At 38.8% G+C, this 27,238-nt stretch overlaps 1 protein-coding gene across 1 annotated transcript in view; it reads left to right on the plus strand.

Annotated features, from left to right (window-relative positions):
• Positions 1-27,238, plus strand: part of EFL1 (elongation factor like GTPase 1) — a 154,831-nt gene that overhangs the window by 118,038 nt on the left and 9,555 nt on the right. Inside the window, 5 exon segments of the mRNA XM_077124350.1 lie at positions 5,637-5,768; positions 8,262-8,409; positions 16,701-17,438; positions 17,440-17,678; positions 27,029-27,213. Of these exon segments, the coding sequence (XP_076980465.1) occupies positions 5,637-5,768; positions 8,262-8,409; positions 16,701-17,438; positions 17,440-17,678; positions 27,029-27,213 (1,442 nt within the window).

Below are 27,238 nucleotides of genomic sequence, written 5' to 3' on the forward strand. Positions count from 1 at the left end.
AACCCCAGCTGGAAGCAGGCCTCTGAGACCTTGAACCAGTAAACTCTTCTTGTTAAGCCAACCCACTGAATGGCATTTATTTCAGCATCTGGGAAACTAGAAAAGTCAGTGGGACAGGGCGGGCCACGGTGGCTCAGCAGGCAGAGTTCTCACCTGCCATGCTGGAGACCTGGGTTCGAATCTCCGTGTCTACCCACACAAAAACAAAAAGTCAGTGGGGCAGGTTTTAATGCTTATAAATGGATCTAATTATGGACATGAATGTGTGCCTCATAAAGAAATTATTACAGCCTTCCTTACAGTTACCTAGTTCTATATATACAAGAGCAAATTCACAGTTCATATCATACACCAAAATATATTCTAAATAGTTTAACAAATCTAATAATAAGATAAATACTACTACTGCTGCTGTTACTGCTACCATAACCATTATAACCACCACCACCTTCTCTGCCTAGTACTGCAACACTTCATCTCGTTATCTTAATGCCCACAGTAACCCTATGAGATACCCCTTGTATTCTTTGCATGTTATGGATGTGTGTTCTAGTTTGCTAGCTGCTGGAATGAAATATATCAGAAATGGAATGGCTTTTAACAAGGGAAATTTAATGAGTTGCTAGTTTACAGTTCTAAGGCCAAGAAAATGTCCGATTAAAACAAGTCTATAGAAATGTCCAGTCAAAAGCATCCATCCAGGGAAAGACACCTTGGTTCTAGAAGGCCAATGAAGTTCAGGGTTTCTCTCTCAAGTGTAAGGGAACATGGTGAACACAGTCAGGGCTTCTCTCTCATCTGGAAGGGCACGTGGCAAACATGGCGTCATCTGCTAACTTTATCTCCTGGCTTCTAGTTTCATGAAGCTTCTCAGGAGGCGATTTCCTTCTTCATCTCCAAAGGTTGCTGGCTGATGGACTCTCTGCTTCGTAGTGTTGCTCTCTCTGAGTCCCTCATTCTCCAAAATATTTCCTCTTTTATAGGACTCCAGTAAACCAATCAAGACCCACCCAAATGGGTGGAGACATGTCGTCCCCTAATCCAGTTTAACAACCATTCTTGACTAAATCACATCATCCAGGGAGATGATCCAATCACAGTTTCAAACATACATGTTGAACAGACACCATTCTACCTTTATGAAATGATATTTTGATTAAAACATGGATTTTCTAGGGGGCATACTTCCTTACAAACCAGCACAATATGGAAACAAATTCGGAGAGGTTAGATAGCTGGCGTAAAGTCAGAGATGAAAAATTAAACTCAAGTCCCTCTGACTTGAAATCAAACGTAGCAATATGCATGAAAAGGTGGCAGTTGGAAGATCCCAAGGAAGTGCAAAGAATAGGGTGGACGTGTTTTTTTCAGTAGTACTTTTGGCTCCACACTGCACCTGTTTTCTCCAATAAGCCTATAACTTCAACCTCCAGATTTCCCACAAACTATGGACTTTTCACCTTATAACATGTGTGACACTGTATTATAGTTGCCTGTTATCTTCCTTTGACCCCACCAGATTTTAACCTTTGTGAGCACAGGAACTGTATAGTATTCATTCATTTACTGAAGACACTGCATGATGAAATATACTGTCGAGTGTCCCTGCCCTCAGAGCTAAAATCTTTGAAAAATACCAAAAGTTGAATTAACTATGTATCAATGCTTTGTGAGCACAACTTTCTCAGCTTTGAAGCTTAGACACCAAATTTAAAACGCTCAAAAAGACACTACCAAGAAAAAGCAGAAGCAAAATAAACAGGGAAATTATTATAAATCTCTAAAAAAAAGAAAAAGTTTTTAGTTCTTCAGTTGTCACTTTTTTTTCCTCATTTACCATCATCTGTCTTCTGAGAAAAGAGCCACCAAATCTTGGCATAGCTTGCCAAGTTACTAGTAACTAGTTATTAGCTAGTTATTAGCTCCATCTGTTCCTAGGAGAAGAAAAAAGAAATTATATGGTGATACCATTATTGCAGGGTTTTCCCTGGGAGCTCCTGTAACACCGAGAAGCTACAGTGCAGTCGATGTGATAGGCTTGCTTATTGCACGATGGACAGTCAGGCATCAAACCCGAACCCTTGGTCCGCTTTGGAGATGCTGATCAGGCCTTTTTGGAGAAGGCTCGTGTTACGTGTATGTGCCCGCCTGCCTGCGGCCGGGAGGAGAGTTACAGAGTGCCTGGGTTTCCTCATGCTTTTTGTGGTTGAGTCAGAGGGAACATTATCTGAGTTTTGATGAAAGATTCAGAGCCAGGGCATAACACTGCAGTCAGGAAATAGGAATCCTTGGTGTCTGAAGACAGAAGGGACTCGAGCAGCAGAAGGTGGTCTTCCAAACCCAGCAGCTCCGTCACTCCCGAAGTTGTAGTTGTGTTCATCGCTCTTACAGGCGTGATCCGGCTGTGTGCATAGCTGCCATAGGTTGTGTTAGTGCCACCGTTTAAACAGATGAAGAGGAACAGGCCGATCTTGGTGTTGTAGTGTCTTCAGGTCTGTGTGAAATAAAACTTTGGTGGTCAGGAAACCATTTTGTAACATTTTTTAAAATTCCAGTCATTTTTTTATACCAGCAATGAAAGAGCACTTTGCAAATCCAAACTTTCCTGAAGATAGTAATGCTGCTCTTTGTCCAGACAGCTCGTCGCTCATCCGCAGGCTACAGCGTCAGAATTCAGTAGTGGCCTTACCGTCTGCCTCCCTCCTGTGTCGCCTCGCCTCCATTGATGCAGCCTGTGCAAGAGAGAGTTGTTAAGAAGAGAAGTTTCAGCAGAAGGTCTCACACAGTGTTTCCAGTCTCATATCAGGAAGATGCTCTCCGTAATATTGTTTGTTGCTTGAATTCTTTTTAAAGGGAAACATTGGGGAGAGCTTAGAAAAACATTTGACCCGAGAGTGTTATAAAATACTGATTTTGATTAAGAAGGATTTGAAGGGAACAGTGTCAGGCTGGTTGAGGAACTCTGTGTGTAGGTGATGGTGTTTCTGTCACCCCAGCCTGCGGGGAAAGTTCATGTGCTCATTTGTTTCAGAGAGGACTTCCATCATTTATCTTCAGTCAGACAGAGGCTACTCGTGTTTATCTAAAAATAAGCTAGAATTCTTGGTTTCCAGTAAATTGCTGTCACTCCATATTTCTATACCTGTTCTTTTCTTAAAGTCATATGCCCCTTTTTTAATAAACAAAAATAAAATCTTGCACTCTCTTTAATCTTTGAAATTTCACAATAAATTAAATTTGGTAACTAAAAACAAGTCAGTGCCACACTGATTTATCTTTCTGAGCTACCCGGGAGAGGTGCCCTCACCTCCATCCAGGTGAAAGCTGCCCTGTGGGTGCACTTTAGTGGGGGGCTGCTCCGCCTTCCCGAAACGTTGACTAAAGTGACTGAGTGAAAATCACGTGACTTAAGTAGGAAAAATGACCAGAATTCTATTTGCGCCGTAACAGCATAAAGCATACCGATAGAGAAGAAGAAATGAAACAAAAGTGAAAGTAGTGACCGTATTAGACTGGTGTGATTATAGGTGTGCTGTTCTTTTTCACATTTGTACTCAGAATCATTTTTAAAATATGGAGGTTGTTTTAAACTTTTTGTGTAAATAACAAGTTGTATGTCTAATAATTATTTGATAGTGTATCAAGAGTTTTTCAAGAGTTTAAATTTCATTTTATTGTGATTATCCCTGTTCCTAGATTTTAAAACTATACTTAAAAATAAAGATGATAGCCTGCAGTACAGATGGTGAATTTTTTTACTTTTATTTTTTTTGGAACAAGCATTGTTTTTTCTATAAGTCTTTATCATGAATAGGAGTACTGTAGTATTGACCTTTTATCCCTTTCTCTTTTTAAGTGAGGTATAGTCATGTTAACAAATCTAGGTATATCTAAATAGCAAGAATAGATTTGGCAATTTGACCAGCAGAATATAAAGCAGAAGTTCAAAGAGGCGGTGTTGAGAATATACTGACTATCGGCAGCTAGCGTCTCTGGTGATATAGAGAGACCAGCATTTACCTTCCATTGAAACCATGTGCTGCGTGTGCAGGAAGGAAATGCATGCTGGTCAGAGGTCAGAAGCAGGATGGATGGAGTTTGAAAGGGAATATTTACTGTGGGGTTTCCCTAAACTCCAGGCCTCGAGGGAGATGTTATTTCTAATTTGGAAGTAGACTTGGGGGAAACTTTGGCAGGTCCTGAAAGCATGGCAGATCTTTCACGGCATGGTACCAGTTGGGGACATGAATAGGGAGCTGTAGCCAGGTGTAGATCTCTCTGTGTGTTGAAACAAGAGATATGATAACAAGAGATTTAAAGTTTGACTGAATCTAGCACCCAGGAAACTTCACCCATGCACACGAAAAATCTGGAAATCATGTCATGAGCTGAACAGTTAAAGGAGCTAATGATATTTAGTGTGAAGCAGAAAAGGGTTATTAAAAGGATCTAGCCATTGCCTTCAAACTCCAAAGGGCAGTTTACAAAAGTGGAAGAAGCACATTTTCTGTGGACCTTTGGAGAACTGAACTAGAAGCAATGTGCGGACGTGGGGAAGATATTGGTGGGCTGATGTAAGGAGTGTTTTTTTTGTTAACAGTTGGGGCTATCCCTTAATGTAGGGGTGCAGTTCTGGATGCATTCAAATGTGAATATTAGAGGAGGCGTTCCACATCATGTAGCTAGACTGAAAGAAACCTCTGAGGCATCTTCCAAGTTCATGTGCCAGAAGCCTCTGCTTCAGTTCCCCTCCGCCAAGCTGGATGTTTGATATTGTAGCATCCCATCTCCCTGTACTCTTACGTTGGTGTGTCGACTGAAGGGAGCAAAGATGTTTGCCTGCTTTCTAAGCCCAAGATACAGAAGCAGGATGCTGATCTTATCCTGCCTCTTCTGTGTCACTCTCCCCTAAAGCAGCTAAATTCCCCTCCCATGCCCTCCTTCCTCTACCTTGACCCCAAAGTACAAGTGTCTTTGTTTTTCTTAATGTATTCTAAAATGTTGTGTATCCATACACTGGATGTGAGGTTCATTGTGCCCCTTCGTCTCTACTTCTAAGGCATTCTTTCTACCCTGTGTGCTCAAAGCTGAAGTCTCATGCAGCCATCAACCAGGATCCTAAAGTGAGGTTGGGATAGTGGTGGGGAATGGGTTTCTCTTCTAAACTTTGGTTAGTGGAAGGAGGCTTAGGCTCAAGTATTCCATAAGAAACATCACACTTTAGGGCTCTAAATTCTCTTTACCTGTCTGCAAGTAAATTTTGCGGAAAAGATTATTTCAATAGATTGATCTTCATCAAAATGTATTAAAACGACCTAAGATTTATCATTAGAAATAAGTGTTTCCAGACAGACATACCTGGAAATGATTAAGTTCTGTCGTCAAAAATAGGTACAGGTTTGTCCAGTCTGATGCAGCAGGATTTGTACATTGGAAAAACAAAATCCAGCAGAATTTCTGTACTTTAACAACAATTAAACGATATCCAGCTGAACGAAGAACACAATGCAAGTCACTTGAAATATTTTGGAAGTGTTTGGTACCGTAACATATATACTGGGTTGTTGCTGTTATTTTTCTCATGTCAGTTCAGAGTTTATCACCCTTATTGATCCCGTGGATCCTTCTCCCTGCAGGAATAGGAGGCCTACAAGATTTTGTGCTGAAATCCGCAACACTGTGTAGCCTGCCGTCCTGCCCGCCATTTATACCACTCAACTTTGAGGCCACCCCTATTGTGAGGGTTGCTGTGGAACCAAAACACCCAAGTAAGATGACCTTGTTTGTAAAAGCTTGTGACGTTCATTACACTTTTTAATGCTTGCATTTAACGCATGATTCCTCATGACTTGTTTCAGCAGTGTACTGTGAATTTTCATGTTTGCATTTAATGAGAGTCATTTTCCCAGCTGTGTAGCTGCACAGACTGCCACCTCTCCAAAGGGAACCTGGCTTTGTCCTAGGAGCCAGGCATGTTTAGGTACTTTTGCTCTCCAGGAAAACTGTGTTCTTGACAGTAGAGGCAGGGTCACCTCTGCTTACCTGACAGTCCTGGGCGTAGGTCCTAGTAGAGGGACACAGTTATTCAAAAGTCTGCTTCTAGGTTCCATTTATTACAACACTTGATTTTAATAGTTGTCATCACTGAAAGAAATGCTTCACTGGTGGCTGGCTTTATTAAATCGTAATGTCCATTTTAGAATGCCATTTACCAGTTGTACAAAGATTTTGGTGAAATGCAGATAGTGAACATTTGTAATTCCTGATGTCATTGAGGTTTTTTTTGTACTAATTAGAACATGTTGATTTTTTTATTTATCTTTAACAAATTATTCATTTGGAAGTTTTTAAGCAGGTTAGGCAAATCAGCTTCCATAATTTAAGAGGTTTTATAGATGAGCTATTCGTTTTGTTTTTGGCAACAGAATGGTTAGCAGCAAACATTTTCAAACATCTAATTTCAAAATCTTTTTTAAATTTTTTTCAGAATCTTATCTCCATGTTTCAAACTTACTTTGAAAAATGGCTTCTTTGCTATTTTTGGGTTTTTGCATGGGCAGGCTCCAGAAATTGAACCCAGGTCTCTGGCATGGCAGGCGAGAACTCTGCCACTGAGTACCGTTGCACCACCCGCTTCTTTGCTATTTTATCTTCAGTTTATCTTCAGTCTGTGGTCTCTACAGGAATCCTTTTTTTATATTTTTAATATTTTTATTGATAACTCTTCACACACATATATTCCATACATGGTGTACAATTAGTGGCTCACAGTATCATCACTTAGTTGTGTATTCATCACTGATCAGTTTTTAGAACGTTTGTGTCACTGCAGGAATCCTTTTAAGACAAATTTCGAATTCTGTGAAGTTTAAGCTCATTAATACTAGATAATATCTCTGAATTCACTTAACTAGACTAAGGAAAACTGAAATTGCTGAGCACAAACTAAGAAATAAGGGTGCCTCTTTTAGCCCCTGCATTTAGTAGAATCCCGTCTCTGTCTTCCCGGAGGAGTCCATGCATCCCACGCGTGGCTCATGACCACATCACATCCGAGGCTGCTGACAGTCACCCGTTGATGCAGAATGGGCTTCAGGATGGTTGCCGGGCTTCAAAACCAGATCCTACTGCTTAGTAGCTTTGTCGTCCTGAACATGGCTTCTTCATAGCTGTTGACTCATCTTTGAACTGAGAATAGTAATACCTGCCTTGGAGTTAAGAAGTTAGTGAATCCATATCTGTAAACTGCTTATCTGACACATTGTTTACACTGTGATGTGTTGTTATCAGCTTTATTTCTCACTCTTATCTGAAAAAATAATAGATATGGAAGTTCTAATATTTTCTTCCAGCACCCAAATTAATCAACTTTTGCAACCCACATTGAAGACCACTGCCATACAGACAGCTTTTGTGATTTTGTCATATGAAAAACCAGGCATTTGAGGAATAGCTGAGTCCTTTACTCAAATGTAGAAGTAAAACGAGACTGTGTAAAAATGCCTTCAGAGCCAAAGTCTCTGCTAAAGCAGTACACGAGATGTCCTCAGGCTTGCCTTGAATGAACAGTAGTAGCTGAGTATGTGGAAAAGGGTAAAAAAAAGCAGCTAACCCCAAGATGTAGATCAGATTCCCCATCCATAAGCTTAACTCCCATGAACTAACTGTAAGGAAGAATCAACTATGTCCCAAAAGCAAAAGGAGGATGGAATGCAAAAGGTGCTGAAAGCTCTCTGGGTAAAGTTACTACATAGTATGTTATAGCTCTAAGCTCAAGGACAACTGTACTCTAAAACTCAAAGTTGTAACAAGCAGTTTCACAAAAGTCTGTTTCCAATATGACTCTGTGGTTTCTATTCACTGAATATTGTAGTAAATGTTTCTTTTGCTTATTTGTTGATTTTTATGGATATTGTTGGGGAAGGTGTTGTTTTACCTTTCTAGGTAAATGTACGTGTGTATATTTAGACAACATTTAGGTGAATCCCTTTCCATCTGCTGAATATCTGAAGAGGTGATATAAATCAGCTTTGCAAGTCTTGATGTTAGACTTGCGAGTACCTTATGTTACCTATCTGTACAAATAAATTACTAGAAGATAGTTTTTTGGCACATCTCTGCATTTTTTGGAAGATTAAAATGAACCATTATTTTTAAAGTTTATTTCATTACATTTTCCCCTTTGATGGCCATAGGCATTGTCTTAAGATTGTCTTAGTCCTTTTATCATATTTTATCAGTATTTCATTTCATTAACCTAGGTGAAATGCCCCAGCTCGTCAGAGGAATGAAGCTCTTAAACCAAGCAGATCCCTGCGTCCAGATTTTAATTCAAGAAACAGGAGAGCATGTTTTAGTCACAGCAGGGGAAGTCCACCTTCAGCGATGCTTGGATGACTTAAAAGAAAGGTTAGGTGAAAAACCCATGGGATGTGTTAGTGTTTCCTAAACCAGTTGATCTTAGACTGTGGTTTATTTTTGGAGAAAAATGAAATACCCTCAACTCAGACACGAAATGTTACTGGATTGATCATAGATTTAATTTTTAAATCTATGACAAATGGCATTTAAATTCCTGTACTTGAATAATTTTGCATTTTTAGCTTGTCATAAAATAATATATATATATATATATATGTATTTTACTCTAAGCATATATATAAACATACAATATATCAGGACAACCAAACAAAATCATATTTTATAAATTGAAGCTCTGATTAGGAGAGACTTCTTATCGAGATGGTCTTCTACAATGTAAACTTTCTGGAAATATTATAATTCCCTATGAAGATGAAATGTAAGTGTTGTAAAATGGGCATTACAGATCACATTTTGTAAATAACATTTTTCTTTTATTCAAAAAATAATGTATGATTATGGCAGTGATTAGGAAAATAGAGAAAAATAAAAAGAATCAGTGACCATGCAGAGATAACAGTCATTACATTTGGGTGTGTAAATCCCCAGTCTGTTCTGTGCATGTTCAAATATACATACAGCTGTGATTGTTTGGTTAAGATGAACTCCTGGAAGTATTATTGCATATCAAAAGGTATGCATATTTTGAAGACTTAAGTTACATATTATCTTCAAGAAAGATAATTTACACTTTGGCTAGCAAAATAAATATTTGAAAGTGCCTCTTTTCTAGAACCATTGCCAACCCTTCATATTATCATTTAAAAAAATATTTTGATTTGGGAGGAGAGTAAAAAGTATTCATTGTTAATTTACATTTCTGTGCTTAGTAGTTGTGTTGAAACATTTTTTAATGTGTTTATTGGCAGTTTGTTTTTCTTCTTTGGTGGATTGCCCTCTAATAGCCCTCCTGCCTTTTATTTTTAAATGTTCTGGGACCATAATAATCATAGCTAAAATAATTATAATAACATAATTATATACTAAATACTAAACACCAAATGCTATTCTCTGTGCTGAACTTAATTAACTTATTATTCTGCTTAATCCAGTACAATGTGTACTACTAACAGTAATATTACTACTACTAATAACAGTGATGATAACTATAGTAGAATAAGGATAGTTGCTGATGCAGCACCAGCCATGTGGGATTTTGTACAAATTCCTGCCAGATTTAGAAATATCCTCATTTCTGTTCTTCAGTTTCATATAGTGATGTGCTTGTGGCTTTTTCCATCTTTAAGTATTCTTCTAGTCGTAATGATAAGTGGTACAAAATAGTGCCATCCATCTCCTTTACTTTTGTCCCTGTTTTCTTGGAATATCTGAAGGTTTCAATGCTAGCCAGAGAATAATGCTAATCATGTAAACAGACACATAATATATTTTAAAATAACTAATTATTCTCAGAAGGTTTAAAAAACATTTATTGAAAAAATATATATATTGTGTGTCTTTGAACTAAATTTTTTCCCTTTTCACTATTCTGGCTACCAAATTAAAACCCACCTTCAATAACCTTACATCTGTCAGCTTATGAACTCCTCTTTAAACATCATGCTTTTTGGTACTTAGAAATATATTTTAGTAACATATCTCCATTTAATCTAAAATTGATTTTGAAATGCATATTTGTGTCTTTATGTAGTCTTTTTTTAATTTTTAAATTATTGTTTTCATTGTGGGTACTTCTTAATATCAGGAGGAAAAAAAAAACTATGTAATAAGAGAAATTGGTTTTCTAGAAATGTGCTCCTAACACAGTATTAAAGTAATTTTAATAAGTCAGTTCATTTTGGAAACAGCTCTGTAATGTGAACCTTTTTGGAAAAATTCGTAACTACATCTAAAAATAATTTAAGCTTATGTTGAATTGAGGATAATAAAAGCAATAATATCTGTTTGTGAAAACATGTATACTGCTTTAATAAGGTATGTTAAAAATTCAGGAGCTTTTGTTAATTTTTTTCTAACAATTCCAGTTTCTGGGGAAAAAATTTCTTTTGCATTGTGGCCAGGTGTTTTCAGTTTGGTAAAGCTGCCAGAATGCAATATGCCAGAAATGGATTGGCTTTACAGTGGGGATTTATTAGTTTACAAATTTGCAGTTCTAAGGCCATGAAAATGTCCAAATTAAGGCATCAAGAGGAAGAGATCTTCTCTGAAGAAAGGCTGCTGGCATCCAGGGTCCCTCTGTCTGTGGGAACGCACATGGCCAGCACCAGCTGGTCCTTCGCTCCTAGGCTCCCTTGCTTTCAGCTTCTGATTCCAGTGGCTTTCTCTCTGACCGTCTCTGGGTCCTCTCTTACCATCTTCATATTATTTCTCTCTCTCCCAGCTCTCTCAACTTTTCTGTCTTTTATCCTCTTATAAAGGACTCCAAGTAAAGAATTACAGCCCACCTTGAATGGGCAGGGTCATATGTCAGTTGAAACAACCTAATGAAAAGGTCTCATCCACAGAAGGTCTGCCTCCACGGGGATGGGTTAAAAGAACATGATTTTTTCTGGAAGACAGAACAGCTTCCAAAGCAGCACGCTAGGTGTGGTAGAGAAATAGCATCAAGCTCAGTGCTCTGTCAGAGCTCAGAGGGATAACCTGGAGCCCAAGTAGGGAGGACTCTCCCTGTTTCACATTCACTGCTAGTCAGCAAGGAAGGTGGCTAAAACAAGGTGGGAAGGGATAGTGGACAGACACATAAGGGGCCCAACGAGGCACTGTTTTATGAATATGACATGGTGAGTGCTGTTTGGAAGCCTGAGCAAGCTGAATCAAGTGGTATTGACAAAATTTCATCTTCAAGTAACATTGCATCTCTTTTAGTTCACTTTAAGGAACTGAGTATTAGGTAACTTGTCCTGGGTTACAAAACTTAAGAGAATGTTACTGACAGTCTGTGCTAATAAATTTTCAAGGAAATGGACAAATTCCTAGAAAGTCTGACCAAAGAAGAAATAGAAAACCTGACAGTCCTATAGCCAGCAAAGGAGTGCAGAGTTGGAATGACATTAAAAATCAGTGTAAATTTACCAGATTAACAGAAAAAAAGGAGAAAAATCATCTCCGTAGATGAAGAAAAAACATTTAATGAAATTTAGCATCCATGCGTCATCAAAACTCTTAGCAAGCTAGAAATGCAAGGGAATTTTCTTACTCTAATAATGGGTTGCTTTAGAATAACTATAGCAAACATGTACTTACTAATGAAATTTTTGAAAACTTTCCTTTTGAGATCAGGACTTTTATAAGGGTGTCCACTGTTACGCTTCTGTTTAACATTGTACCTAATGTCTTAGGCAATATTATAAGGAAGAATGAAAAGTAAAAGATAAGGAAAAAATAAAACTGCCATTATTCATAGGTGATATGATTTTATATTAAAAGTACAAAAGACTCTATAGAAACTGTTAGAATTAGTCGATTCAGCAAGCTTGGTGAATTCAAGTTCGATCTGCAAATTTCTATGGTATTTCTGTATGCCAGTAATAAACAGAAATTGAAAATTGATTTAAAGCCACCATTTATACTGGCAGCAAAATATCAAATATCTAGTAATAAATTATTTCATATTTTGGTAGGACCTCTATGCAAGAAAAAAAAAACAGAAACTATAAAACATTAATTGGGGTTTATACCATGTACAGGGATAGAAAAATTCTTTACTATAATGATGCCAGTTCTCCCTAGATATAAATCCGAAGCAGTCCCAGCCAAAATCCCATTAAGTTTATGTGTATATGTGTGTAGAAGTTGACATGCTGATAGCAAAATGTATATGGAAATGCAGAGGACCAATAATAGCCAAGAAAATTCTTGCCATACAGGAAATCCAGATATATTTTAAAGGCACAGTAATTAAGACCATGTGATATAGGTATTAGGACAGGCAAACAGATGAGTAGAATAGAATAGAATAGAGAGGCAGAAATAGGTAGCACTTAGAACGATGAGAAAAGTATAGACTTTTCAATAAAAGGTGCTGGCAAAATTGGGTATTCATATGAAAAAGAACCCTCAACGTTGTGCCACATCTTGACCTATAATTCCCGCAGATTGTGGGTCCAAAGGTGGGAAGGAAAAACCATAAAATATCTAAAAGACAGTATAGGAGAATACTTTCAAGACCTACAGATAAGGAAAGGATTCTTAAATAGGACATAATTAGCATTAATAGCAAAGTAAAAGACTGATCATCAAAACACACCACTAAAAGATTAAGAAGGCAAACCACAGAGTGGAAGAAGACGTTTGCAGTACATTTAAACAGACAAAGGGCTCACATCCACAATATAAAGAATTCCTGCAAACATAGGAAAGCAATAATCCACTGGAAAATGGGACAGAGACTTGTACAGGCACTTCACAAAAGAGAATTCTAAATGCCAATAAACTTGTGAAAAGGTGTTCAACTTAGTAATTAATAAAATAAAACAAAAGTAAGATGCTCTACATATTCACCAACAGAGTTGACGTTTTATAAGGTGACGGTATCACATAGCAAAGCAGGAACAGCAGTAGGAGTTCACCTATACATAGTAGGACTATGAATTCGTATAGCTAGTTTGGAATAATGTGGATAATCATTCAGTATTGTCTACAGGGTTGGATATAGACACTCCTTACAGCTGGACAATCTCCCTATACGGAACACAAAACTGCGCAAATGTGCATCAATAGAATTTTTAATAGCCCAAAACTAGAAACAACTCATATAAAACGAATAAATAAATTATGCTATATTTATACAATGGAATTCTTTAGCATAATTTCAGTGAATAAACTACTGTATTTTCAGTGAACAAAACACAGCAAACTCTCACAAAGTAATGCTGAGCAAAAGAAGCCAGTTGCCAAAAAGAAAAAAAAGTGTTTAATTTTATTTATGAAGTCCAGAAGCAGGCCAGCGGATTTACTGGGTTTAGAGGCTTTGTGCTTAGGTGATAAAAAGCTATTTTTTGCGAAAGGGGATTACCGTGGAAGTCAGGGTAGCAGTTACCTTGGTCGGGTCAGGCGGGACTGCCGGGGCCCCCCAGGGGCTGGCAGTGGTGTAGGCTTCGGGGCAGTGGGCTGCGTGGGGGGGTGACTTCGTGAAAAGTCGTGGCCCAGTAGATTTTTGTTTTGTGCATGATGCTGTTAGACCACTTACTACATTTCACACTTTACTTCCGCTAAGAGCATGTATAAACACCAGAATTCTTTCACACTCATGGAACAGAGCCTGTCTTTTAGTTTTTAAGTTTGTTTTCACCTTTTTACACACATTTTCAGGAATGTGTTGGATGCAGGAGTGGGAGACAGGTTTCGTCTCCAGGCCTAAGGGCCTTTCAGATTCCTGGCACCCAGCTCTCAGGGAAATTGCCCTGATGTGGTCTGAGCTTCCTGCACTTCTTTTTGAAGTAATGACAGGTTTTGCCAGAATGTAAAGAGCCTTTGGCCCTGAGGTGCTTTGTAGGTGGCAACCAGAGACACATTTACCCTGGAAGGATGGTTGTAAGTAATATTCCAAGTGATTACCCTAGAAGACCTCTTGAGAGCTGCAGAAACTTGAAGGACTGAAAATAGCCACAGCCCTTTTCACCTGGATGTGCCATAGAAGTTCTGCAGTTGATTTTCTTGATTGTGCTAAGTATGGGAACATATTATCTCTAAATAATGATAATTTTAAAAATATTTTCCTATTGCTAAGATTAAGTGATTTTCTTTCCTTAAAATCTGAAATGGGTGTTGAATCTTATTGAATGCCTATTTAGCATTTTTAAAGACAATTACATAAACTATTGCACATTTTTAATGTTATGTTTATTTAACTTATTTCCTAATACAAATCAGTTTTTATACTCCTGTGATAAAAACTGCTTAGTGTTGTGGTGAATTGTTGTTTTAATGTGCTGTTTAATTTCATTTTTCAGTATAGCATAATGGCTGTTGATTCTGAAATCAGACCTAGGTTAGAATCCCAGCTTCTGCACTTACTAGCCATGTGCCTTTGGAGGATTTACTTAACGTTTCTTACCATGATTTTATAACCTATAAAATGAGGATTAAAATAATACCTAATAAGAGGTAATAAAGGTAAAATACTTAGCACAGTGCCTGGTAGATAATAAGTGGGTAGTTTTTATAAATATACACACTTATACGTTATTAATTTTTTATGATTATTTTGTGTTCGATTTTACATCTGAATTCATAGGTAAGATGGGATTGCCGTTCTGTGTATGCTGTTTTTGTCAGGTTCAAATATCGGAGTAATTTTAATTTAATACAGATCAGGTAACCATCCATCTTGTTGTATGTTCTATAACAATACATATAGCATTGAAATTAGCTAATCCTTGAAAGTAAAGGAACTCCGGGGAAAAAAACAGTCTTTCTTATAGTTTTTTCTCCCCATCAATATTTATTGAGCATTTATAGTGTGCCAGGCACAATAGAACATACAGGAAATGTTGTCCCTGCTCTTGAGGAACTTACATTCTAAAAGAGAAAAAATGCACCTCTTTTAAAACGGTATATTTGCCGTTTTCTGCAAGGCACTGAGGAAATTGTCTGAAGGCTGAACTTTGGGTGTAGCTTAGCCTCATCATTCTTTAGGGAATCAAGGAGGACGGAGTTCAAGTCAGGCCATGACAGACATTCAGGACTGGCAGGGCTCAGATGGAGAGAAGTACGGTCTCATCAACTAAGGAGAAGGAGAAATGTGCTGCGGCGAACAGGACACAGAAAATAGTGGGTGGGATGCAAGCGAAGGAAGAAGTGGGGGTCTTAGATGTTGAGTGGAGCCAGAGCGGTTATGCAGCCTTTTTGAAAGTAGTTTTTATACCTTTTTACTTTCTTCCACAGGCTGTGGTCTATTCCAGTTTTATATTTCTTAATTTTGGCAACTTATTTTCAGAAAATAACCCGTTTATTTAGTTTTCAAATTTATCAAAAAGCATAAAATCAGATAAATCAGATCCTGCTCCATACCCACAAGATGTAGAAAAAACAGAAATCCAGAATCAAATATAACGTTTCCAAAAGTTCTGCTTTCAGTATTCAGTCCCCTTATTAACATTCCCTGGGGAAAATTGTCGTTCCCAGATCCCACAATTTCATGTAATATATATGTGAACTCCCCCCAACACATACACATTTACTTCCATTATACTTGTTTCCATCCTCCTTTCCAATAACAGATATAGAACAGACCTAAGCTTTAATATTACCTGGGAATGAGGTAAGCAGAAAGTAGGGGAAAAGAAAGATTAAATGTTTCATCTTCATCAAAGCTGATCTATTGCCAATTTCCAGATCTATCATCTGAGAAATCATCACTCATTTGGGAAGAAAGTTCATGACCACCATGAAACTAAAATTGACATCATATGGGGAAAGGCTCTCGCAAAACTTTGTGCTGAAACAAAAAACTGGTGCCAGACTGAGGCTCAAGACCAATGCTGACCACTCCAGAAGCTGCTAGCATGTGGCTGTTAAAAATCAAATAAATTAGAGGGCGGTGCGACGGTGGCTCAGTGGCAGAACTCTGGCCTGCAATGCCGGAGACCTGGTCTCGATTCCCGGTGCTTACCCATGCAAAAAATAAAAAAAAAAAAAATTTTAATCAAATTAATTAGAATTAAATAATTCAGTTCCTCAGTTGCAGTAGCCACATTTCAAGTGTTTGATAGTCACAGTACCAATAACATTTCCATCATCACAGAACTTTTTCTGAGAAATGCTGCTCTGCATAAACCTCAGATCACTCCAGGCCTTGCTGTGAACCTGCCATCAAAGCCAAATACACTGTGAGGATTGGCCTAGATGTCCTCAAGTTCTGTGATTCTTGTGTTGTCATTAGAGTTACAGTCACTGGGTTTTCCTTCACTCTGTACTCTTAAGTTGGCAAATATTTCAAAGTACCCATATGTCAGTTCCTATGAGAACATTTCTTTTCCACTCAGAACATTCCTGTCTGTATAGATCATTCATTTATTTTGAGAATTAAAACACAGAAATCTTAGTATGCGCAAAGAACTCCTTGAAGTTGCCTTTATAGGTAATCTTTCAATCTGATGTGAAAATATTTTTGAATTTTGATATAGTGTAGATTATAGATTTTTCATAGTAAGATGTATGAAATACATACATGGTAAAGTTTTTTATGTTTCTATATTTTTGCAAAGTCTTCATTGTGTGTAACATTTGTACATAATTTGTGCACATTTTATACATAGAATAGAAGGTTTGATACTGTATTTCTTGTAACCTTTTACTTCTCTTTAATTTGTTTGTAGGTTTGCAAAGATTCAAATCAGTGTATCTGAACCCATTATTCCATTCAGAGAAACAATCACAAAACCTCCAAAAGTTGACATGGTCAATGAAGAGATAGGCAGACAGCAAAAAGTAGCAGTTATACACCAAACTAAAGAAGATCAAAGCAAAATCCCTGAAGGAATCCAGGTTGACTCTGATGGGCTTATCACCATGACAACTCCCAATAAGCTTGCCACACTCAGCGTTCGAGCCATGCCCCTTCCAGAAGAAATCACTCAGATTCTGGAAGAAAACAGTGATTTGATTCGTTCTATGGAGCAGTTGACAACGTCTTTGAACGAGGGCAGAAATACTCAAATGATTCACCAGAAGACCCAGGAGAGAATTTGTGAATTCAAAGGAAAACTAGAGGAATACTTGACAGGGAGAAAGTGGAGGAACACTGTTGACCAAATCTGGTCATTCGGTCCAAGAAAATGTGGGCCCAACATCCTGATCAACAAAAGTGAAGATTTTCAGAACTCAGTATGGTCAGGCCCAGTTGGCAAAACTTCAAGAGAAGCCAATAAATACCGAGATTTAGGCAATAGCATTGTGAGTGGCTTCCAGCTGGCGACCCTCTCTGGCCCCATGTGTGAGGAGCCTCTCATGGGTGTCTGCTTTGTTCTGGAAAAATGGGACCTCAGTAAACTCGAAGAACAAGGAGCAAGTAGCAAGCAGAATCAAGATCCAAGTCATGTGGCCAAAGAGGGCAGGGGAGGATGAAGCCTGCTGTGATGGGCTTGAAAATCAAGAACCACAGGGTGGCTGCACTGAGCCCTTTGAGAAGAGGACTGCGAGAGGAGAGGCTTCGCTCACAGACTGTTACGGACCCTTCTCAGGACAGCTCATTGCCACCATGAAAGAAGCGTGTCGCTATGCCCTGCAGGTGAAGCCTCAGCGCCTGATGGCAGCCATGTATACCTGTGACATCATGGCCACTGGCGATGTTCTCGGTAAGGAGGAAAAGGTAGAAACAGTAAGAGACACCCTCATTAACAGCCAAGTCTCCTAGACCAGAAAATGTCAACTCATTTAGTATCTCTGCAGAAACTATATCATCTTTTAATTTACTAAGGAACTAAGGTCATGAAAGCAAAGAGCCTTAAAGTTTTGAGGGGTTTGGGGAAAACCTGAATGATAAAGATCTTTTCTTTTGCAGCAAATGGAAAGAATCTCTTCTGTAATGAAAGAACTCTGGTAAATGAGGTGGAAACTGCCTCTTAAACAGATATATGTTACCATCCAAACCTGTGCAGCAGTTTATCTCAAGTAAATAACTGTATCAGTCGAGGTAACTCAAGTCGTTCTGAAAATGATCAGAGAGTAAGGTGACATTCCTATACTTCTAACACAGAAGGGCTTTTGTAAACTCTATGTCCCTTCTGAAGAAAAAAATATGGGGGCAGAGGGCTTATTTACTGCTAACTGTTATTTCATATCCTATCCCAGATCTTTCTCTCTTTGGAGGAAGCAACATAGCCTTTGGAATCTTAGGAGACATGGAGCCCAGCACTCAGTAGCTGTTGTGACTTTTGAACAGACATGATTTCACTAAGAATTACTTTCTTCACCTATTAAAAAAAAAAAAGCCTAGTGATTCATTAGAGTTTGTGAAAATTAAAGTGAAATGCAGATAAGTGCCAAGACCAGTACCTGAGGCACGGTACCTGACGTCCGTGAGGACATAGCACTCTTTCAGTGGTGAGGAGGGCCCGAAGGAGGCTCCATCCCTGCGCCCTGATTGAGGAAGTAGACCACATTACTAGGTGCCTCTAACCTTGAGGTTCTTAAGAGTCAATATGTGGTTATTTTGCATTTTCTTTAGTAAGGCTCTTTTTGCTTATTAATTCCTAAAAGCAGAAATCTAAGCTCCTTCCTTTCTCCCAAAAAAGCGGGTGAAACAAAGTTACCTAAGTTTGGTAGCTGCAGGATTTCTGAAAGCCATTAATACGCCCAGGTATACTGTGTCTTTTTCTTGTCTGGTAAGAAATTTTGAACAAATAGTACATCACATGTTTTGATTAAATTAATTTGCTCTTCTATGTCCCTTTCCTGATTATCAGTTTACTAACCAGTTTGAGGCAGGTTGGGGGAGCTTAGGTTGGTGTGATTTTGTGTAAGGGAGCCCATGTTGTCTCCAAAAGATTTGCTTCTTATTTGTGTAAATTCTGATCTTTATAATATATTTTTTTAATTCGACAGTAAATTAGCATAAGACTTTCTAGTCTACAGTTTGTGTTCATCCACTGTTTTTATTCTCAGAAGTGTCACTTATTATTTACCTTTTATATGTGCTATTATCCTTAATTCTAGAAGGCAAATTTCTTTGGCATTATAGTCTAGTCCTGGAGACTTAAATTTACTTCAGAAGGTCGAGTACTTGTTCATCAGCTTCTCCACAGTCTTGAACTTCATTGTCCTTTCTGTCATGTTTGTTCTATTTGCTATGATTTGTTCATCGTTTTCGCTTGCTGGAGAGGATATGGAGGCAACATAGGTGTTGAAAACACCTGTTTTCTTGCTGTCCTCTCTTCTCCAGTATGCACCCATCTCATCCTTATTTTGAAAGTAATGAAAAGTCCTTTGGGCTGTCTTTAGCTCTGTTATTTTGGTAGGCCCAGTCCCTTCTGGTTTTTAATGTCCTGGACATACTGCTGACCCACCTTTAGTTAGCAGCCCCTTCTTCCATCTCCTGGGCATGTGTTTCAGCACAATAGAGTACCCTCTGGCCCCACTGATGTATTTTGGAGCTCCTCTGGTATTGGGGCAGGTGGGAGCATCCCCTCCTTTTTCCCTCATTGCAGTCATTCATGATTGATTTTTTAGACTCTCCTGTTATTCCCAAAAGGAATTTTATCTTAGGGTCTCTTATTCTAGAGCCTGTTTTGGTTTTTCTTTCCTTTTTCCCCTTCTTTCCCTTCCTTCTTGTCCTTCCTTCCTTTCTCCTCATGTGTTTGAAATGACCCTTCCTGAAGTCCGGGTTCCATAAATGTCTCTGCCTATCTTCCCCTCCCCCAGTAGCCCAAGACATGGGAACACTTATTTCCTCCCAAAATTCTCATCTCTTCTTCATTATCCATTCCGAGTAGCATTTGTCTTTTGTTTTCTGGTATGACAGATTTTCAGCTTGGCACTTGAAGCTGAGATCAGCTGTTGGCATTTATCACACTGAAATTCTCAGCAAACTGTTGACTCACTCCTCTGTGGCCTTTTTTCTCATTTCTGTTAGGAAGCACCTCCTGGGCCTTACACATCCAGGCAACCCTAGGATGACGCATACTACCCTTTTACCTTCCTAGCACTCCCACTCCTCACCTTGTCACCAGTCTGAGTTCTGCCCCTTTCTAGGAAGGTGTGTGTATCTTAACTCCCAGGGCTGTTTGCCCTCTTCCCTCTTAGGAGCAAAATGTGTTTTTATCTTACCATATCCACGCACAGATCTCATTGTGCCAGTCCTCAGAGATCCCTGTGAGCTCCCATTTATTTACTCTCCTGTGTGGCAACTGTGTGTGTTTGTCACTCACGCTATAGATTGGTGAGTATGCAGTCTCTCTGCCTTTGTCTCTGGTCACCTTTCTCTGTATCCCTCCCCGAGACCAACTGACTCACACACCCACTGCTTTACAAAGAAGCTAGGTTTACATTAGATTTGCAGCCCACTTCCTTTTACCTCTACGGCCTTTTCTCATTACTTACAAGGGGCTCTTTTTTATTGATAACAAACTTGTAGTGTCCAAGGTCTGCCAACATAGCTATTCACTTCCATGTTTTCCTTTTTTTCTTTCTAATTCACCACCTTCAGCTGGAAAATGAGATGAGGTCTTGTGTGTCCCCAAAGCCATTGCTTCCTTTCTGGATCTTTAGAGATCTTTCAAGAAAACTTCAGATTTTGCTGACTAATTAATTCTTCAAAAATTGGCACAAATTAATTTCATGTCTTTTTTATTAACAATATGGGTTTCCTTAGTCTCTTTTTGAAAACTTAGTTCTTTCAACACAGATTGCTAAACAAGAAATCCTTCCTTAAGTGGATAGATTTGTTTATGGTCAAAATGGGAAATTTTGTAGGAATATAATCATCTCAAAATCATTACTCCATTTTATTTGGGGAAGTAATCCCAAGAAAATCAGCCTTCTTTACTTATAAAATCTAGTTCTCTAAAAGGCTGGTTCTGTAATCACTTTAGCCCATGAAAATTCTCTTCATAATGGACTTGACTGGACTGCAGAATAGCTTTATGTTTTGAATTGTCGTGTGATTGGTATATTCTCTCTTTGTATTTTTTCCTTCTAACCTGTTACTGCTTTCATTTTGCTCTTGTTTTGTCTTTGACAGTGACCTTATTTTTTAAATTAGATAGTATTAGTTTTTTCTGTTAGGTAGCATTAAAGTTTAAATCACAGCTGTGGTTATTGTAGCTACCCCTTCTGTTTATATTAGAAGAAATCAGTGTTTATACTGTTAGAACATATGTGCCTTAATATAGCAAGAAAATCCTTACAGGGCAGGCCACGGGGTCTCAGTGACAGAGCTTTCACCTGCCCTGCTGGAGACCCAGATCCAATTCCCAGTGCTTGCCCATGCAAAATAATTGATTAATTAATTAATTAAATTTTTTAAAAATTCCTTATGTTTCCTTCACTATTTGCTTATTAAAAACCTTTTCTTTTTCTACACGTGGAATTCTTTTTACATCTCACCAGCATGTCATAGTTGAATTCAACAGAGATGTATTGAGCTGTCTTATGTCTGCATTGTGCTGAGCATGATTCTTGCTTTGAGAGCTGAATTAAGGTGCCAAAGCCTAATCATGTAAAACAATTAAAAATTAAAGTAAATTGAGTACAGAAATATAGTTTTTGTTTTTTTTCACATGGGCAGCCACTGGGTAATGAACACAAGTCTCTGGCATGGCAGGCGAGAAAACTCTGCCTGCTGAGCCACTGTGGCCTGCCCCAGAAATACAGTTTTGGGCATATGAGAAATTGGGATTAGCAAAATTTGAAACAGGGAAGGTCTCTTGGAAATGATGATACATTGAAAAGGGGTTTGATGGATGGAATCATTTTGAGTTCAGCAACCTAGTATTAAATTGGGTTTGTCACAGGTTTTATAGAAACTGCTGTTCAGCATTGCCTCTCTACTCCTGGACACTTGGTTGGTTGAACCCAAACATTTATCCGTATTAAATTTTGTCTTGTTAAATTTGAGTCTTTAGTTATCCTGCTTCTGGTATTTATTACCTTTCCAGCTTCATGTCACCTTTGGATTTTGATCACCTTGCCTCCTGAATCTCCAGTTTGTTGATTATAACAGTAAGGACTCCAAGCTGGGCACAGGGCACAGACACCTCACCAGCAGCCTCCTCCCAGCATGGGCTCAACTTACCGTCCATTTCCTATAACTTTTAGTTGAGTTCGTCTGTGTAATACACCTGCTAGTCCACATTCCCCTTCAGGTACACAGCATCCATTCTCTCTCATTCGGTTGAAACCCACCTGCATCCTGTCAACCATGTTTGCTTGACGTAGCAGTCTCTCAGTTCTGTAACAAGAAGAAAAGAGGTTCGTGTGACCTGGTTTATAAGCATAAAAAGCAAACTGGTTCTAATGCTGATCAGTTTCTTTTTTTTTTTTTTTTAGTTGAAGTCATTTCACAAGTATTGCCAACAACAGAAATCACAAGATGAGAGAAATACCTTTCTGTGCAATCAACCTTTCATTTTCATCTTCTTTTTACAATCCTTGTCCATAATTGTATATTTTGTATAGCTCTAACCTTTTGTAGAAGTAATTTAATATTCTGCTTTTTATGTTTATTGTTCATTTCATAAGCATGCTTCCATTTAACTACATAGTGTTCACAATTTTCATTTTTTCGTGAAAATAATTTTCAGTTTTTCATTTCAGTTCATTGGGATATCTGCACAATATCCTAATCAATTTGACGTGCTGTAATTCACCCGTCATCCCAGAATTGGAAATTCACATCATTTCCACTTTGCTCACTATTAGAGAAAACATTGCTGTGCTTGCTTTTCTAAATTCTGAAAGGAAATTTAAAAAAAGCAACAATATACTTTTGTCAAAGTTACTATTTTTAAAATTGTAAAATCTACAGATGAATGTTTCTGCCTATTATTATATAAGAATAAAATATGTACACAAGACTCTATAATGCCATAAAAGAATAAGAGAAGCTCAGTGAAGCTGAAATGGTTATCTTCAGCTTAGGGCATCAGAGAACTCGTCAGGGAACAAGTTGTCCTTGAGTAGGCCTTGGAGGATGAAAAAGATTTGAGTGTCGAGTTGGACTAAGACTGTACGAAGTTGGAGAAGCTGTGAGCTCAGAGTGAAATAACTCAGGTTGTGCTGTGGGCAGTGATTGATTTGCCTTGGCTGGCATATAGGGGCTGCGATGGCAGTAGAGCAGCTCAAGTAGGAGGTGACTGCCAGTCTCAGAACGCCTTGAGTAAGGCTGAGACATCTGTAGTAGAATGATTAAAACTGTCTTGATATGATTAACCTGACGATTGCCTCTTCCATGCTTCCTTGCATACAGTAGGGCACGCAGAGACCTTTCTTTAGGTGAGCGAGATGGAACACAAATCCAGTTGAAGGGGTATTGGAGTATTCACAGGAACCATATGTTTTCTTATTGATATGGCTGTATTAATTTCTCAGTGTTAACTGTGGCAGGTTTCAAGGGTCTCTGAACGCAGGCAATCATTGGATATTCCTATAATGAGAGCCAAGTGCACTCAGAAAGTTTTTTTAATTGATGTTTTTTTTTCCTTTTTGTTTGCATGGGCAGGCACCAGGAATTGAACCTGGGTCTCCAGCATGGCAGGTGAAAACTCTGCCTGCTGAGTCACCTTGGCCCACCCTCAGAAGATTTTTTATAACTGTTTTCCTTTGTTCAGTGGTCCATCACTCTGCCCCAGCTTTAAGATGTAGTTTTAGTGGAATTAAAGTTGAATGGTTCAAAATTACATGATTAATTGCATTCAGTTTCAATTATAATTACTGATCCAGTCTGCTGGCATGATCTCTACAGCAGCTGCAGGTAGCAGGCCCTGGTGAGGCCCCGCTGGTCTCTCCATTTGTAATCTGTTTGTCCCATTTGCCTCAATCTTCTTCCCCTCTATTTTGTATTTACTTCCATAAACCACCTTAAAACTTTTCTTAGAATGAGGTACAAGAGTGAAAATTACTAGTTCACATGTGTTAGCTAGTATGGTAAGATTTTTTTTTCATCTTTGAATCCAAGACAAATAACATTGTCTAAAAGTGACCACAGATGAAGGTTATAATTGTTTTCCTTTTTTTCAGAGCTTTTCATACTACCTATAGTGTTATTTTCAGTGCTGGGTACCACATTCCAAGAGGAATATAAATGAGTCAGGTAGTTCAGATAGGAAAGTAGCCAAGATGAGTCTGAAAGTCATGGCCACGTCACAGAATGAGTGGGGTTGTTTAGCCTGGAAAAGAGAAGGCAAGGTAGCTATCTTAAGTAGCTTAAAGGATGATCTGGGGAAGAGGGATCAAACTTGACCCATATTATAAAAACTAGGAATAATGGTCAAAAGCTTCAGGGGGATCAGGTTTGGGGCTCAAAAATTACCCCCTAATAAATTAGGGCAATTCAAAGAGGAAATGGGCTGCTGTTCTAGTTTGTAAAAGCTGCCAGGATGCAAAACACAAAAATAAAACGGTTTTTAAAATGGGGGATTTATTAAATTGCAAGTTTACAGTTCTAAGGTCATGAAAAATGTCCAAATTAAGGCATCTAGGGAAAGATACCATGGTTCAAGAAGGCCAAATGAAGTTCAGGATTTCTCTCAGCTGGAAGGGCACATGGCAGCACCTGCTAGCTTTCTCTCTAGACTGCTTCAGTGGCTCCCCTGGGGCTATATCTGTTCTGTTGGCTCTGTCAGTTCTGATGGTTCTAAAGCTTTTTCCAAAATGGTTCCTTTGTAAAGGGCTCCAGGAAGCAGTCGCACCTTGAATGTGTGGAGACTCATCTCCGTGGAAACCACCTAATCAAGAGTTACCACCTACAACTGGGTGGGTCACATCTCCATGGAAACAATCAGAAAGATGCCACCCAGTAATACTGAATGAGGATTAAAGGATGTGGCTTTTCTGGAGTATATAATAACTTAAAACTGGCACAGCTGCCCTGGGAGGAGGTGCATGTTAGAAGTATCCATGTGACAGCATATGTGTGGCAGAACTTTTTTAGCCCTTTGGTTTCCTTCTAATCCATTGTCCTATGATACTGTAACTCTGAGATTTCTAGTATAAATGATGGGAAAAGGGCTGAATGAAATTGCCTTTTGGAAAAGTTAATGAATTCTATCCTAGAAATGTTGAATTTAAAATGAAGTCGCCCTGCACTTTGGAGGTGCCCAGCAGTCATTGTAAATAAGTGATTGGAGGCTTGGTGAGAGGCGTGACTCACAGACAGTCTCAGGAGTCCCAGGATAAAATCCGTAGTTGAGGCCACACTAATGATAAGTAAATAGAGTTTCTCTAAGGGAGAGTTTATTCAGAGAAAACTAAAGAGCCACAGAGACTCCTCTTAGGAAGAAGGAAGATGGGTCAGTGAAGTAAACAGTATGATGGAGGTGAGAAGGCGGGGAGTATCAGGAGAGTGACACTCAAGAGGGCAGAGACGGTGTTAATCAGTAGCTCCAAATACATGGGCAACTCGCGGAGAATGGCATTTAGGTTAGGAGTATGAAAATTGCTGTGAATCTTCAAGGAAGCAGTTTCATGAGAGCTAGGGGCAACTGATAGAGCCTAGGTGTTGAAGAAATAGTGAAAAAATGAGATGCTACTCATTAAAAAAATATGGGCAGGGAAGGAAGGTGAGAATGATAGCTGGCTGGGGGAGTAGAAAAGTGTAAAGGCGGCACCTCCACTGAAGTCCACTAATGGGACTTTTAATTTGTTTGTTTTTAAGCCAAACCTCAAGGATTAGGAGAGTCCACCAGAGTTTTTTGCTTTTTTATTTTTAAGGCCTTGTGCATAGTATTCTACCATTCATTTCCCTTTATCCCAACAACTAATCACCACCAAGGAGAAATCTGGGTCAGTTTGGGAGTCAGACAGTTTTGCTCCATGCCCTCAGTTTCTAGTTTAAAATAGAAATAAATAAAAAATGTAGGTGACCCCACACCAGACTTGTCCCCCGTTTACTGAGGAGGATAGAGTCCAGGACCCAAGGTCGGGGATAAAGGGGACTTAGTCTGTTTAACTGTGTTGTTGTGTTTAGAGATAGCGTGCTCATTAAAATTATTCTTGGAAATGGTAGGTGAAAGAGGGCGCTTTAATGGGAGTATCTGCTAGCTACAGCAAGTTCTTCGCAGTAGTCTAGTTTTCAGATTATCTCTGTGCTTCGCTGAGTCTGTTCCACTTACGAGTCGAAAGGATCCTATGATCACCCAGAGGTGCTCTTACACAGTGCCAGTCAGATGGAAAGACGTTTTCCTTTTGAGCATAAGGCACAGTTGTGCCTAAAGAATAATTAAAAATGTCAACCAAGAGAACTTGCTAGATTTTTTTGTGATGTGGCAGTAGAAATTGTTACCAGGCTTTAAAGATTCCAGAGAGTATCTATTTTCAGTGGAATAAAACTCTCTTATGCTCATCCAACTTAAATAATCCGTTTATAAAAAATGTAAGGAAGCATTTATGTGTGTGTGGTTTGAAATTTTAGTATAAAACTATGCCAGCTGCTGGCTTACTGGGTCCTCCTCCTCCTCCTCCTCCTCCTCATCATCATCAGGTTGATAATATCTCACAGTGATTAAAATGTTTTAATATCTCCAAAGCTCAGTCACACCCATCTCATTGGACTGCATACTTAAGAGACAGCTCCTGGTGAAACCGTATCCAAGGTCTTTTCATAATCTCCTGCTTCCCGTGCTGTGTTGCAAGGACTCTCTTTGGGTAATGGGATTTTGGGTGATTTCACTTTGCCTGTTATGTTACAGTTTTTCTGTACTTGTTTTGTTTTAAGTTTTAAATAGACATTTAAAAAAATAAAAATTCCAAGCGGGCCATGATGGCGCAACAGGCAGAGTTCTCGCCTGCTATGCCGGAGACCCGGGTTCGATTCCTGGTGCCTGCCCATGCAAGAAAAAAAAAATTCCGTGCTTTTGCAAACCAAAATTATTGAGAACAAAGTTATTCATTGCTGGGTGGTTGCAAGTTATATACCTAATTACATGTCTACTTGTGGGTCAAGACATTTGAATGGTCCGTGAATTTACAAGAGCTATCTATGGCTTTGCAGGTCGGGTCTATGCTGTCTTGTCAAAGAGGGAAGGTCGAGTGCTTCAAGAGGAAATGAAAGAAGGGACGGATATGTTCGTCATCAAGGCCGTGCTGCCCGTCGCAGAAAGCTTTGGCTTCGCTGATGAGATCAGGAAGAGGACGAGTGGCTTGGCCAGCCCACAGCTGGTGTTCAGTCATTGGGAGGTAAAAACCCCCAACCCCATTCCTT

Source organism: Tamandua tetradactyla, chromosome 12, assembly GCF_023851605.1.
Source record: "Tamandua tetradactyla isolate mTamTet1 chromosome 12, mTamTet1.pri, whole genome shotgun sequence".
Classification (NCBI taxonomy): Eukaryota; Metazoa; Chordata; class Mammalia; order Pilosa; family Myrmecophagidae; genus Tamandua; species Tamandua tetradactyla.